Source organism: Echiichthys vipera, assembly GCF_963691815.1.
Source record: "Echiichthys vipera genome assembly, chromosome: 16".
Classification (NCBI taxonomy): Eukaryota; Metazoa; Chordata; class Actinopteri; order Perciformes; family Trachinidae; genus Echiichthys; species Echiichthys vipera.
This window is the reverse complement of record NC_139841.1, coordinates 23,009,461-23,024,682: the sequence shown is the minus strand read 5'-3', so window position 1 is coordinate 23,024,682 and position 15,222 is coordinate 23,009,461. Positions and strand designations below refer to the sequence as shown.

General features: G+C 40.8%; 1 protein-coding gene across 1 annotated transcript in view; it reads left to right on the top strand.

Annotated features, from left to right (window-relative positions):
- Window positions 1-15,222, top strand: part of lamc3 (laminin, gamma 3) — a 101,533-nt gene that overhangs the window by 20,705 nt on the left and 65,606 nt on the right. Inside the window, exons 3-4 of the mRNA XM_083930420.1 lie at window positions 6,143-6,273; window positions 10,459-10,625. Coding sequence (XP_083786546.1) covers window positions 6,143-6,273; window positions 10,459-10,625 — 298 coding nt within the window. The remainder of the gene's footprint in view (window positions 1-6,142; window positions 6,274-10,458; window positions 10,626-15,222) is intronic.

Genomic DNA, 15,222 nt, shown 5'->3' with positions numbered 1-15,222 from the left:
TAAGCCTGTGCTGCTGCCCGGAGACAGACCTGTGGTCCCTCAGTTCTTACAGAGGAGACACCGGGGCTGCAGGACTGGAAACACACAGAGGGAGAAAAGAAGAAGATATAAGCCAGCGGTCCCAGAGATTATAATGGGAAATGCGAGGTCTTTGGGGAACAAGATGGATGAACATTCAGTGCTGGTGAAGACCCAGAGGGAGTACCGTGAGTGTAGCTTATTTTGCTTCAGTGAAATTTGGCTGCACTCGCATATCCCGGACTGCATCGAACCTGCATCAAGGTTCCCGGTTACTGTTTCGTTCATGGAGACAGAGACTGTTCCAAAAGTCGGACGAAGAAGGGTGGTGGGCTTGCACTTTATGTGAGTGAGAGTTGGTGCAATCCCGAACACGTCTGTGTTAAGGAACGTCTCTGTATCCCTGATATTGAACTTCTGGCCGAGGGAATGCCTCCGTATTATTTGCCGAGGGAGTCCGCCATTGTTATCACTGTCTACATCCATTATCAGCTCCGCCACTGCAAAACTGCAAACTGAACATCCATTTATGGTTATTACAGGTGATTTTAATCATACCTCCCTAAAAAACACCTTAAATAATTTCCATCAGTATGTTGACTGCCCCACCAGAGACAATAAAACATTGGATTTATTATATGCTAATGCCATTGACTCATATGATGCAACAACCCTTCCCCCCCTCGGCAGGATAGACCACAATATGGCCATGATGACCCCAAAGTATGTCCCTCTTGTGAGAAGGCAGCCTGTGCACACCAGGACAGTGAAGAGGTGGACACAGACTCACTGCTTCTCCAATAACAAGCCCTGGATTACCAGTGACCTCTGCTGTTTCCCATTTAGGAGTCGATGATGCTGTCATCTAACTGCTGCAACGAGCCCATATGCATCTGTATGGTGGGGGAGGCACTGTGAGGATCACTTTCTTTGATTTCACCCGTGCTTTTAACACCATTCAGCCTCTGCTCATGGGTCACAGTTTGTCCGTCTGGGCAGTGTCCTGTCTGATGTGGTGGTCAGTGATACAGGAGCTCCACAGGGAACTGTGCTTTCTCCCTTCCTCTTCACCTTATACACCAGTGACTTTCAGTACAATACTGAGTCAAGTCACCTGCAGAAGTTTTCTGACGATTCAGCTGTTGTCGGGTGTGTAAGGGGAGGGGATGAAGGTGAGTACAGGACACTGGTGGACAACTTTGTAGAGTGGTCCGAACAAAATCACCTGAGGCTGAACGTCAGCAAAACCAGAGAGATGGTGATCGACTTCGGCAGGAAGAAGAGGATGCCTTCACAGCCACTATGGATTAGGGGGGACGTGGTGGAGGAGGTGGAGGACTAGAAATACTTGAGAGTGGTGATCGACAACAGACTGGACTGGAAATCTAGCACCGAGGCTGTGTACAAGAAGGGGATGAGCAGACTCTTCCCTGAGGAAGCTGAGATCCTTCAACGTGTGCAGCAAGATGTTGGAGGTCTTCTACCATTCGGTTGTTGCTATTTTCTTTGCTGCTGTGGGCTGGGGCAGCAGCATCGGAGCCAGTGACACCAACAGACTCACTCACCAAAATCATCAAGAAGGCTGGCTCTGTACTTGGTCTCAGGCTGGAGTCTTTTGAGTCCGCGGTGGAGAGGAGAACGCTGAACAAACTGTTAGCCATCATAGACAATGAACAACACCCTCTCCATCACACAGTGGTCAGACAGCGGAGCACCTTCTCACACAGACGCCGTTGAAGGGACAGATAGAGGAAATCTTTCCTGCCACATGCCATCACACTGTACAATAACATTTAAACTGTTCAGAACAATACAATCTGTCCACTGCACCTTAGATTATTATATGTTTACATTTGCTCTACAATTAGTCCGCTTGTTTATACATTTTATTTTTAGGTATCTTTTATACTGTATTTTTATATTACTGCTTTAATGTGTCTGTGTGTAATGTTGCTGTTACACTGCAATTTCCCAGCTTGGGATCAATAAAGTATTTCTATTCTATTCTCATTCATTCATTCACCTTCAACCGCTTGTCCCTGTCGGGGTCGCTGGGGGCTGGAGCCGATCCCAGCTGACATGGGGCGTGAGGCCGGGTACACCCAGGACAGGACGCCAGTCTATTCTATTCTATTCTATTCTTAGAGACAGACCAACTTCATAAATACAACAAATATCCAAGTGGAGGGCACTTAGAACAGATTCACATTCATTATTGTCATCTAAAGTAAGCAAACTTTAGTCATGATAAAGAAATGCTGAAGTGCTCTACCGACGCTGTTGTTTATTCAGTTGTCATAACTTTGTGAGTGATTGACATGCTGTCACTGTTGCAGTTGCTTGTCCTCAAAGTGGAGAGAGAGAGAGAGAGAGAGCTGACGACTGTTCGCTTAAGTTCAGTGGAGCGGACCGCTCTGCAGATATGTGTAATTGCCACTTTTCAGAAAATTCTAAAGCATCTGTTGCAATAATGTATATAACATAAACACTGCACTTTCCTCATCACATGGCAGGAGAGCAGGCTCTTACATAACCTGGCACTAGACAAGTACAGCATGTATGACAAGGTAGATCGGCTGAAGATAACTTTGTACTTTGTAAGCAAGTCAGACAGGGCGAATATCATTCCCTATTCACTGTGTATTCTCTTGCTTTGTTCTGACCACTTGTCTCTATTGGAAAGTTAAACATTAATTATTATTATTATCTATTTCCCCTCCATTTTTCTCTACCTTACTCCACCTCGTCTTACCTCGTTTAGGTGCGTTTCCATAAGGGTAAAATTTGGCCGCTCAGAAAGTTTCAGTCTGAATAGGTTTCGATTTCGATGGCAGGTAATCAGCTGATCACTGTTACAGTGGCGTCGTTCATTCTCCAAGTGAGACATAGAGAATAGTTTCAGTTTGATTTAAGGCCGTATGATTCAAAACGTCAACTTATGTACAAGTTACATGAAAGAAAACTCTCCACCTTAAAAATTCCATGCGCTGTTAAAGGGTGTGTTGACACAGACAGGCTGACACCCCACTTGCTGTGTGTGTGTGTGTGTGTGTGTGTGTGTGTGTGTGTGTGTGTCTGTGTGTGTCTGTGCGCATGTGTGCGTGCGTTGGTGCGTGCGTGAGTGCGTGTAAGAGAGATGGGAGAGAGAGAGAGGGAGCAACCGGGCAGCTGCAGCACTCATTTTAACAAGCCAGTGCAAAGATGCGCGCGCACAAATAATTTTGTACTACTCCGCTGGATCAAAGTGTCTACTCTCTACTTCGCTGTGTTTTTGTGGCGTCTTTACTACCACACATAACATCTCGCTTAGAGTTATATACAATCAGCAACCGGACTTCTCTCAGGGGAGAAAAACGTCCCTGCTCTGGGTCAGGGTAAAATAACGGCCGGTCAAACGGCCGCTTGAGTGACTCACATGCAAATTAGGGGCGTTTTGGTGAGATAGACCCGCCTCACTCCGGGTAGTCAATCCTAATGGAAACAAACCTTTTTATTACATTGCAGCTACGTTTTCCAACCCTGACAGCTCACTTCTCATAAAGCATGGATGAAAATCACATAATTTCCAGGTAGTGTAAAAAAAATAGAATGAGCAACTGCAGTGCATCAGGGTCATTCAGTATCTTCCAAACCCCATTAGCCAGTAGAGACATGTCAAGCAGGGGCAAAGTCGATAAGCAAGGGCCGGAACAATAGCACGCCAGCCAACTGCACTCAATTCTGCAACACTGTAGTTATGGTTACTACAAAATAACAGCTCTATAGCCCTCAATAGACTGCTAACGCACAGAACTGTGTGGAAATCCTAAAGTGCACTCGAGCTGGAGAGTGCAAAGATAAGGCTGGCAGAGGGAGAGAATGAAAAATAAAGAAACATGGTATAGGGTAAAGTGAGAGGGCATTTAAGGTAAGCAACACTGAAGGTGGGATGACTAACAACTACAGAAAAGTCAAAATTTAGATGTTAGGAAAAGTTAAAATGAAAAACAAATGTCTTCTCGCTTTAAAATGATCTGTGAGAGATTTTTATGCGCTGTGTCACTAATTGCACATTGCTGAGGACACTTAACTCTACCCTAGAAAGTCTTCTTTTTACTGACAAGGCAAAGAGACAACCGAATCAACCAGTAACACATGTGTAGCACATTCACACCAGATGTTCCAATAAGGGGCTATAACCTCTTGATGCCCCAGCAGTATGTCTCCTGGGACTGCAGGCATGGACCAAGCAGGTGGTCTGAATCCCAAGACCCTTTCCTTTGAAACAGGAGGATGGTGATCATGCTGACAGTAGAAAAAAAGCCCTTAAGAAGTCGTTTTTTTAAAGATAACTTAATTCTAAACTTTTACTGCAGTGCTGCTCAGGTTATTTTAAGCTAGGAGAGATCACATTAGGTAGCCTACCTGCGAAGAGAGCCTCAGAGGGCTCAGAAGTGTCATCCTTGTTAAATTTCTTGCTGCAACCCAATTAAGACACTTTTTACACTTGCTAAATGAAGAATACTGTTTTTTTTTGTTAAACTAAAAAGCTAAAAATTGAAAATGTTGTTACATTGTCTCAATGCTCATTAGGTACATATAGATTCTGCTGAGGCACTGTACCTTAAAGGACCATACCTGCTGTTCTCATGCTTTTAAGTCTTTTCATTACAAGCCTGAACTAACTGCATAACGTCTGCTCTCTTCTCTACAGCATTAAACTCAACTTGTACACATTTAAAACTTACTTGAGATGGATAATCCATGAAAGTTGCTTTAAGTGTGATCATGTCATGAAAATGCAGTTGTTGCAGCTTTAACTTTTACAAAAACATAAACAGGACTTTGGAAATCCGTCCAAACAAGACTTTGGCTGCGGTCGAATAGTGTATTATGCTTAACTGAGTGAAATGACCCGGAAGTGTTCAAGTGGCAGTCATGATAAGAGCTGGTGGAATTGTCTAAGTGATAAGGAAAAGTGCCTCATTACTTCCTTTATCATCTCCTTTAGCCCAGGATACACCTACTACCTGCCAACTATGGTATGGTATATATGGTACACTTGTGGTACACTACAAATGATAACAAGGTCATTTATATACTGTAGATTATTTATACACAATTTTGTACTTTTTACTACTTAATAAGTAGTAATAGGAAAAACCCAGTCCCATCTAGTAGGTGCTACAGCATCCCATGGGCTTAAACACTACAAAGACAAGCTGTAATGTCAGAGAAAAGCATCAACGAATGAACTCATAACACATGTTTTTAGTCTGAGGCCCATCCGTTACCATCTACTTCCCTCCCATTGCCATACTTCAAAGATACCTCGGGGGAGAAGCTTCAAAATGGACAGCATTATAGGCTTTTTCAGGACTGCCACAGAGTCCCTAACCAGCCAAGCAACGGACAGAAAGTTTCTATTCGACTTTCTGTTTTAAAGTTGTCTCTGTTCACAAGAAAGGTATTCCTCATGTCATTTATTCTCTCTTTACCTGGCCTCACTTTTATCTCCCACCCCACTGTTGCACTACCAGTTTGCTTTTTTTTCTGTTTGTGTTATCCCTCTTCACTTTCTTCTCCCACTCTTGCTTCATCCTGTCTTTACCTTTGCAGTGGCTCAAACAGAGGAGCTTAAATCATATCAGGGATGGGAGCTTTGCCACGCGGCATCCATTATGCTGAAGTAGTGCTGCAGTGTTGTCTTTTTTTTCTCTCATGTTTTTCTCTTTCTTTTTTCATATTTCGGCTTTTGTCTCCATTAATCCCCTTCTGTCTTCACCCCTATTTCTGACATTAGTTCAGTTTCCTTCACCACACTCATTATTTCCCCATTACATCTGCTCTCTCCCCTGCTGTTACACCATCACCCCTGTCTCCTTTCCTTGATCCACCAACTCTCAATTTCAACTATTTTTCCTTTGCTGTCAACTTTTGCTGTATTCTTGCACCTCTTGCCTCACTCAACTAAAGCCCAGTTTGTGTTATTTTTCCTTCTAACTTTCTGTCTACTTCCTTGTACCTCCCATGAGTGGCAGCCGCCAACACACTGAGTAAAGTGGATGACAACAAAAAGTGATTTCCTAACATCTCTTTCACCCTGTTGGTTCTACCTTCTTCCCTACCTTTTTTTCTTTTCCAGGAATGGGTGACAGCCACTGACCTGCTCATCTCTTTGGACAGACTTAACACTTTTGGAGACGAATTCTTCAAGGACGCTAAAGTGTTGCGCTCGTACTTCTATGCCATCTCTGATTTCTCTGTGGGGGGCAGGTAAGAGACACCAGAAAATGTGCCGTCCAGAATACTGCATAGCCAACACTCTTTCAGAAATGTAAAAAAAATAATCACTTTAGAGAGGCTGAGCCACAAAACTAATGAAAACTCAAAAGCTTTGTGTGTCTTTCCTTAGTGGTGTTTTTTTGCTTAAATAATTTTGAATTACGAGCTTCCAGCTTTCTCACACATAATGGAACACAAATCCTGTATTTTACAAAATGCATTTATAAAGTAATAATTGGCTTTTCCAGACATGTTTTCAAGGAAATACAACTGCTGCCTGAGGAGGTAGAGGTGATTTGGTGGGTGGGAATACAAAGCACAGGCCTGAGCCCGGGGTTTATGCCCTGTATCTCACATACTGTTAGAATAAGGCTTGTGAAACAACTGGTTAAGGTAATGTAATGGTTTTTAGTCATATGAGGAGTCTGTTTTTCACTGAAATTGGTGACTAAAGCAGACGTATCAGAATGGTAAGTGTATTTAATGTTATTTATGTTTTCCATTAGTTTGTTAGCTTGTAGCTGGCAGTCACTAATACATAGTTAGTTGCTGTGAAACATACAATACTAGAGATCATCTTGCAATGAGATCACACCAGCCGTGAGGTCAAATCAGGGTAGGTGCGTAAAGCGAAAGGGCAAAAGACATATATCTGGCAAAATACTCAAATACGCCTGTGAGGTAGTTCCTCTACAGCAGGTGTGTCCAGGACCACATTTTGCCATGATGACACACACACTCACAAGGTGAACACAGGATGAAAGCAAACAATACCAGCATCACTGTTGCAGCAGGTACAAATCTGCAGTGTTTTTCGTTCTATGCATTGACAAAGTCCACTCTCTTCAGATTAATTTTATAGCTTTTGATTGGCTTTCGCATTAGTGACACATCCCGGCCTACGTTTGAATCTCAGCTGCATATAAACTGGTGATCAAATTTAGAGAACAAATTATTAATACTTGATTTATTCTGAAATACTGTTATTTTCTATTGTTCAGCTTTTGATAGAATAGCAGCTATGGCTATACCACTGCTGTACTAGCATGTTTTTTTATTTTCAAATAACTTTAACAAAAACATTTATTTTGTTGAAAAAAACACAGAGCAAAATTTAGAGAACAGTAACCATTGTGTCAAAAGAGAATATTTAAACAATGGTTTGATCTCAATTCTTCTTGCAGTCTCTTCCATAGTTCAGTAACTGTAGTGGGTTTCTTAGCCATTACATTGTTGCCAAGGATTTTCCAGAGATTCTCTATGGGGTTTAGATTTGGACTATGCTGGCTGTTGTGTTTGTTTCAAATTGTTTCAATAATCTTAGCTTCAAGGAACTGTGTAACCCATTTTGCAGTGTGACAGGGGGCATGGTCTTACATGAAAACTGCAGACTGATTGGAAGACAATGGTAGTGAAGGTATTGCATGTTGCCGAAGGAGGTTCACATAAACATTTACATTCAGCCTGCCATGTAGCTTCACACAACTTCTGCTGCAGAAACAATCCCCCAAACAATGAAAAGTCATTGCTAAAATTCAATTTATTTGTGTCTGATGGGACAAATTATGGACAGCATCAGGCTAGGGAAAGACAGAACACAAACAACAACCTCATAGAGAATCTCTGGAAAATCCTCGGCAACAAAGTACTGACTAAGAAACCCACTACAGTTACTAAACTGTGGAAGAGACTGCAAGAAGAATGGACCAAGGTCAAACCAGAGCAGTGTGAGAGACTAGTAATGTCCTGTGGGTGCAGGTGTGCTGAAGTCATTCAAAGCAAAGGCCTCTACACTTTCTATCCATTTTTTAATCCTACAGCCCTAGAAAACATTGTTTGAATCTTCTCTTCTGACACAATCGTTACTGTTACTGTTCTCTCATTTTGCTCTTGTTTTTCTTCTTTTCTTTTCTTTTTTGTTTACAAAATAAAAGTTTTCACCACTCACATGTGGTGTATGAAAATCATTTTCAGGGTTGACGGGGTTATGTCACACATGGATACTATGTCCAAAGCAAGACAAGCAATCAACACTTCGTCCTGAAATGCTGTTAACAAAAACAACATCTTGCTCACTGTCAAGTTGATATCGGATGAAAATAAACTAAGATAATCTTCCATCCTGCTAGTACTTGTTTGGGTTTATTACTCAACATAATGAGAGAGGATGTGGTGCCAAGGACCAGGCTCCACTTTGGCACTTCAGATAGAAGTGGACGATTAAGTAGTTGAGATGAAGCCTTCAGACAGAATATAAATCTGATCTGACACATGTCATAAACACTTAAGATCACTGCAGTGACAGCGCAAATTGCCCACCAATGTCACAACACCTGGGGGAGAGACCCACATGAAAAACATGTTAGCCTTGTGCTTTCTGTATGAGTACACATGCCTTTACACCTCAGTGCTACACCTTGCCAAGTCGCCCAGTGCTGCTCACAGATGCTCTAAAAGACTCCTTGTGATTTAAACAGAATATCAATGCAACCATAACCCAAGGTTGACTGCTACAAAAATACAGTAAATGTGCTAGAATTGTGGTGTCAACAGTGCAGATATATGAAAAATGCTTTCTGTTATTACATGAGGACTCAACGTTGTATTTTTTTTAACTGCACATATGCTGCCTGTACAGTTCAGGTCACCTCAGGTATAATGCCTGATGCAGCAGTGTATGGCAGGTCCCTTTTGCCATCTCCGCTATCTGTTTCGTAAGGGTGCTGTTTCTGCATCCGGGGCTAAGTGCCACCCAAAACAATTGTCTGTCAGCCCAAAGCCTTTTTTTCACCTATACCAGAATGTGAACACATGCAGCCAGTACATAGAAGCTACTTTACAATGCTGTACTGTAGCCAGCTAAATAAGCAGTTAAACAGTTTGTTTAAAAACAATACTCGAATGCTGGAATATGGCCTGGCAATGGGAGACTACCTTCCTCATAACTTAACCGAGCAACTCATGTCTACTCTAGCAGAATGATCCGATATTTGGATTGGAAGCACTTTGGAGTTATTGTCGTCTCAGTGACAACAGAAATAACTGGGTCTGAGCCTCAGGCAAGCATACGTCTGGATCCGGGACAGCTGGCTAAATTTGACAGAGCCTGCCACTCAGTGACGAGTTCCCGTCCCCTATCACAGCCACTTGACAAAACACTGCCAGGAAAGATTACACCCAAGAGGGCGTAGCTGCCACTGTGCCACCATCCTTCGGAGGAAATGATAGGCTTTCCAAAACCAGGGAGAAAGGAGATTAGCAGATACTGGTTATCTTGTTATGACAGTAGACCTACTAACTCCTGTTTATTTACTTATCTTCTTTTTGAAAGTTATAAAACATACACTTTTTTGAATATTATGTGCACAAAATGAGATAGAAAGCATGCATGTAGGTAAGCAGTTAACACAAATGTGCACACACTTATACTCACAGATACTTCAAGGTAATACATTTTTCTACATCCACAAAACTCTACAGATTTCCAATTCTAAAGCTAGTTGTTTGACATATTGGGTTAAAGTATTTCTATAATATTGTAAGGGTATCTTCTTTATAGTTAATGGTATATGCAGTATATTCTTGACTGTTTGATGGTATTTATTTCCTTTTAATATATTTATTGAATGCACCAAACACCAAGGCAATTTCTACATGTGTCTGAAAACCTACTTTGCAATAAAACCCATTCTGATTCTGATACATGCTTGCTGCTGTTGCTCTTGGACAGTGTGAGCGTATTAACACTGAGTGCACAGTTGAGTGCAGTTGCTGAAGGGAAATGAAAACCCCACCTCATCTCAAGCCATGTTTATGCCCGTGAAAGATAATAGGAAGTGACAACTCCTTACGGTGGAAATACCTTCTCACTTTCCCCCCTCCTCTGCCTTATACTCCATTCACTGTGTGCATAATAAAGTCTACACTTGAGTCAGTGAGGAGAAGCAGGGAGAGTGTGTGTGTGTGTGTGTGTGTGTGTGTGTGTGTGTGTGTGTGTGTGTGTGTGTGTGTGTGTGTGTGTGTGTGTGTGTGTGTGTGTGTGTGTGTGTGTGTGTGTGTGTGTGTGTGTGTGTGTGTGTGTGTGTGTGTGTGTTTGTGTGTGTGTGTGTGTGTGTGTGTGTGTGTGTAAAAAGTTGTACTTGCATCCTCTACATAATCTATGTGTGTTTCCCCCAGATGTAAGTGTAACGGTCATGCCAGCGAGTGTGTTGAGGTGGAACATCGGGGCCTGGTATGTTCCTGCCAACATCACACAGTGGGAGATGACTGCCAGAGATGTCACCCCTTTTACCAGGACAGACCCTGGGCCAGGGCCTCTGGGGACTCTGCCAATGAGTGTTTGAGTGAGTAGCCTGCTTCTGTTCCTCAGTCACAAGCCCACAGACTGCAGCCCACTGCAAATTCCAAAGGGAAATGTTGAGTTCAGTTCAAGACAAGTTCAAGCAAAAGGTCCCATAAAATCCATCAGTGCACCACCTTACATCAACCTTTAAAGAAATCTTAAAATGATTTCCAGCGATCAAGTATTCGTAGAAATCAAAAATCACTGATTCTTATTATGGAAGTTAAATGGTATGTTATTACATACCATTCACACAGCATTTAACAACAATGGAAATTAGAGAACAAATGATTAATACTTGATTTATTCTGAAATATTGATATTTGTTATTGTTTAGAATTTGATGGAATATCCGCTGTGGCTATACCACTGCTGTACTAGCATATTGTTTTTGTTTTTTTAAATAACCCAGGCACTTCAACAAATAGACAAAGAAAGAGAATAAAGAGAATCTCCGGAAAATCCTTGGTAACAAAAAAGGTGTTTCCATTCAGGTAAAATGTGGCCACTCAACCATCCTTTCAAATGGCCGTTCACTCGCCGTGTTTCCATTACAAAAAAAAGGCCAAAGAGGGATTTGGAGACTCCGGGGTGACATACCACTCTGAATGGGTTTTGATCGCCGGTGATCAGCTGATCAGTCTTACAGCCGTGCGCCATTCTTCCTGAAGAGAAATACAGAATAGTCGCAGTTTGATTTAAGGTGGCCCGTATGAGTCACAATGTCAACATACCTGTATGTACAAGTAACATGAAAGAAAACACTGCTTAAAAAGTTCTGGGCGCTGTAAAAGTGTGTTGACGAAAGGCTGTCGCCCCGCTTGCAGTACGGTGTGTGTGTGTGTGTGTGTGTGTAAATGGGAGAGAGAGAGAGAGAGGGAGCATGCAACAACGGGCCGCAGGCCAGAATCCAACCCGGCCGCTTCAGGACTCATTTTAACAAGCCTGTGCATGTCTGCCACCACATCTCTGTTTCAAGCAAAGACACAGTAATGAAATTAACTTTTAATTGAATTGAATACATTGCTATAAGTATTCTTAAAAGATGTGTGCTGCTCCTTCAGCTCCCGTTTTCTTTGGATATGTGTGAATACACAATGATTGTTTGTATTCACATATATTTGCAGGCTTCCCCCATTTAGAGCTTCAGTATGTATGAATTAGCTTGAGTATTATCAGCTTTGCCTCATCACACTTTGCACATTTACTGAATGCTGTTGAGGATGAATTGTAATTGGCTGAGGGATAAAAACCATAAAGGAGAGTCGCTCACAAATTGTATTTTTTTTTGTGTGTGTGCTGAATTCTATTAAGCAGCAAGCTTGTTTTAATTACTCTTACTCTTGGTTCCGAGCAGATGGCGTCTTGAATAGAGTACTGCACCCAACTTAATCAATTTGTTATATTAATAATAAATAAACACACACTATATAAAAGAGACACATAATGTGGAAACATAATAATGAATGCACAGTATAATTACTAATCTCTATCTCGCACAAAACTCATTTTGCCATAGTTTTGTATATATCACTGTCCGGCACCGGAACAGGAGCCATTACTATCTTTGTACAGTTTTATGTGCTGGTGATAGTGATCAGCTAATTTGCAACAAGGAAATTAAATAGACTAAAAATGTAAAATATAAACATTCGAGCGTACAAGCGTTGTCTAAAAGCAGAAATTAAGTTTTTATTTTGCAAGACAGAACAAGATCATAATCTGTTACAGTTTTTTAGACAATTATGTCAACAAGAAAGGTGTTGATCACGAGACAGTGTGATCACTGTGCAACGAAGAGATGTTCACTGTGTGATAACTGTCTCAGAACATATCATGTAGTATCATCACATACAATGGGAAACACCAGATGACACTGCGGATATCTCAGAAAGTAATTGTAAATCACAATGTCACAGAATTATACTCAGTAATAGTAATAAAGCTATTTTTCTGCCACACATTTGGGCATTAACTACTTGCAGCACAGTACGTACACACAAATGTTAATTCAGTAGAAGCCACATTTATATATATAGTTCATCCAGCTTACATGCTCACGCTGGTGGCTGGTGGCTAAACCGCATGGCAATATTACAACAAAAGTTCAACCCGCTCATAAAGTTATTTTAAGTATGATTGTTTTGACCACAGACAACATCGATGGGTTCACAGTATGCCATGAAATATGATATACTGGTATATCACTGCCACCCTGAAACAAAGTATCACCTAAACCACTAAAGAAACAAGAATAAGGATAATAAAACATTTAGCATTGATTAAAAGCTGCACTACACTTTTTCCCATTTGGCATTTTATGTTGGGATGGTCCCACCCCTCTACCAGTTACAGGAGATATGTCTTCATGCTAATGACAAGCTTGAGGGTGCTAGGACCATTTGTTTCTACCTGATATCAAGTGTGAGGAGCAGCAGCAGCACCTTTTACAGTGTGAGATGACTTTTGCTGCATGCAATTTGAGACTACTCTGAAACAAGGTAGAGAGGATAAGGTGCATTTTCATAATATATAAAGCAGGCTAAATCAAATGAACATGATCTTTGACTTTCAAGAGCAAAGGAAAGTCACGTATGGCATTATTTTAAAAGCATGCATTAATTTGCTGACCTTCAATACATTTAATACGTGTGCTGTTTCTGTTTGCTGTTTACATGAACTATAGTGTTTGTATCCACCAGCCTTTGTTTACTGTAGCACCTGTTTGCACATACATGTTTTGTTATGGATCTTTTTTTGTTTGTTTATTAGATTCATAACGCGGCCCTTAATCATAAATTAGAAAAAATAATATAATGAGAAAATCAGTAATTAGTAATACTTTTTTGCAAAAATATTTACCATTTCTGACACTTTGGTTCGTGACACACATTTCTACAGTGAATGCAGGAACATAAAGAAGACAAGTCTGCCCAAGAGAAACAACAGCCTCAGTCAAAACAATCAAAGCTAATTTGCGTATTTTGTTGATCTTCATTAGTGTGGATAAACATACAATAAAGTACACAGAACAAAAAGTAGTACTATACGTGCTTGAATTGTCGTAGTAGCAATTCTTCCAAACCTTTTACTCAAAACCAGTTCAGCGCCTGACAGAGATATAGTTATGTACTGTATATGATGCAAATAAGAGGCAGCACCTGCCACGCCGACTCTACTTATTCAGGCACAAACAAGACGTTTTGAAAGGTGGTGGTAAGTCAAAACATGTGCAGGACAATTATGTTGGACTGCTATGGCCCCTGATAGAAGCTGACAATATCCTACTATAATAAATAAACAAAATAATTGTGTAGCAGGAAAAGGAAACTATAACAGACTTGTGACTGTGAGGAATTGAAACTTACTATACTTAACTTACTTTGAATAAATAACTTGCAGCCTCATATCACATACTGACATCCTGGGAAATCCAATTGCAGCACACAGTTTTTTAGATGTGTGATAATCTCAGTTAGTGCAGTTTGTGTTTGGATATTTACATGAATGCAAATCAGATACTTTTGATCCCACAACAGGGGAATTAACTTGTAGCAGCTCAAGAGTCAAAATAAGCAAATGAAAGAAGTGAATGAGTGACGAATAAAAAGGCAACAAGACAGTTTAAAAAAAAAGCTTTATATGCACATTTTACTAACGCGTATATACACATGATGGATAATTGCATAAGAAAATTACACCCATCGTAGTGTTTTAAAAGAAACATATATGAATATAATTGCACAGGCTACAAGCAGGTAATAGCACATGATATGCTGTCATGTTGTAGGTGGTGATGGCAGAGACAATTACAGTGTTACACGTATGTTATGTGCGTGATAAAAAGATATGAATCAAGCTTCACATTTCTCACAGGTACTGCATGAACAGGAACAAGACGGAATAATGTAGGTAGGTTACTGACAATGTAGATCAAACAGAATGCCTGAAATAGTAGCGCAAAAGCACCAAACACGTTAAAGTAACCCCACTGGTGACCCTTGACTAAGTATGTGAGTATAATGCTCGGTCAATTAGGCAAATCAGTGTAGTCTTCCTACACACTATCACATAATACCCACCTACCTCAGTAGGTATGCAGTATGGTTCCTTCACATTGTTCTATTCTGTATGCATTTATTCTCTTTTCTAGATAAAACAGGCTCTCTAATATTGTAAAAGTATGGACAGTATCCTGCTCACTAAATAAAGCTGCATGTCATTTGGGGTTATTGTCTGGTTAAAGTCTTTTAGGATATTTTTTAAGCAGGCCGCTTCAGCTTTAGAACTTCTTTCAAGGAGCGAAACAATGAACAGCGGTGACAATGTGTGTTTATTACAGCTATCTTTGCTATTGTGTAAATAGTAGTAGCAGGTGGTAAATGTAAGCTTCAGGGGTTCTATTTGTTTCAATCTAATGTGAACATGTCTGAGTGATTTTGTTGGGAATTTCACTATCAGTCGAGTTTGTTCATCAAAACTTGATATTGGACCGCAGATTCCTATTTTTGCTTTTTTTTGCTTTGTGGTCATAAAATAGGTGTGGAGACATATGCGAAGGATTGGTTGTGTGTGTGTGTGTTTATGTGTGCGTATCG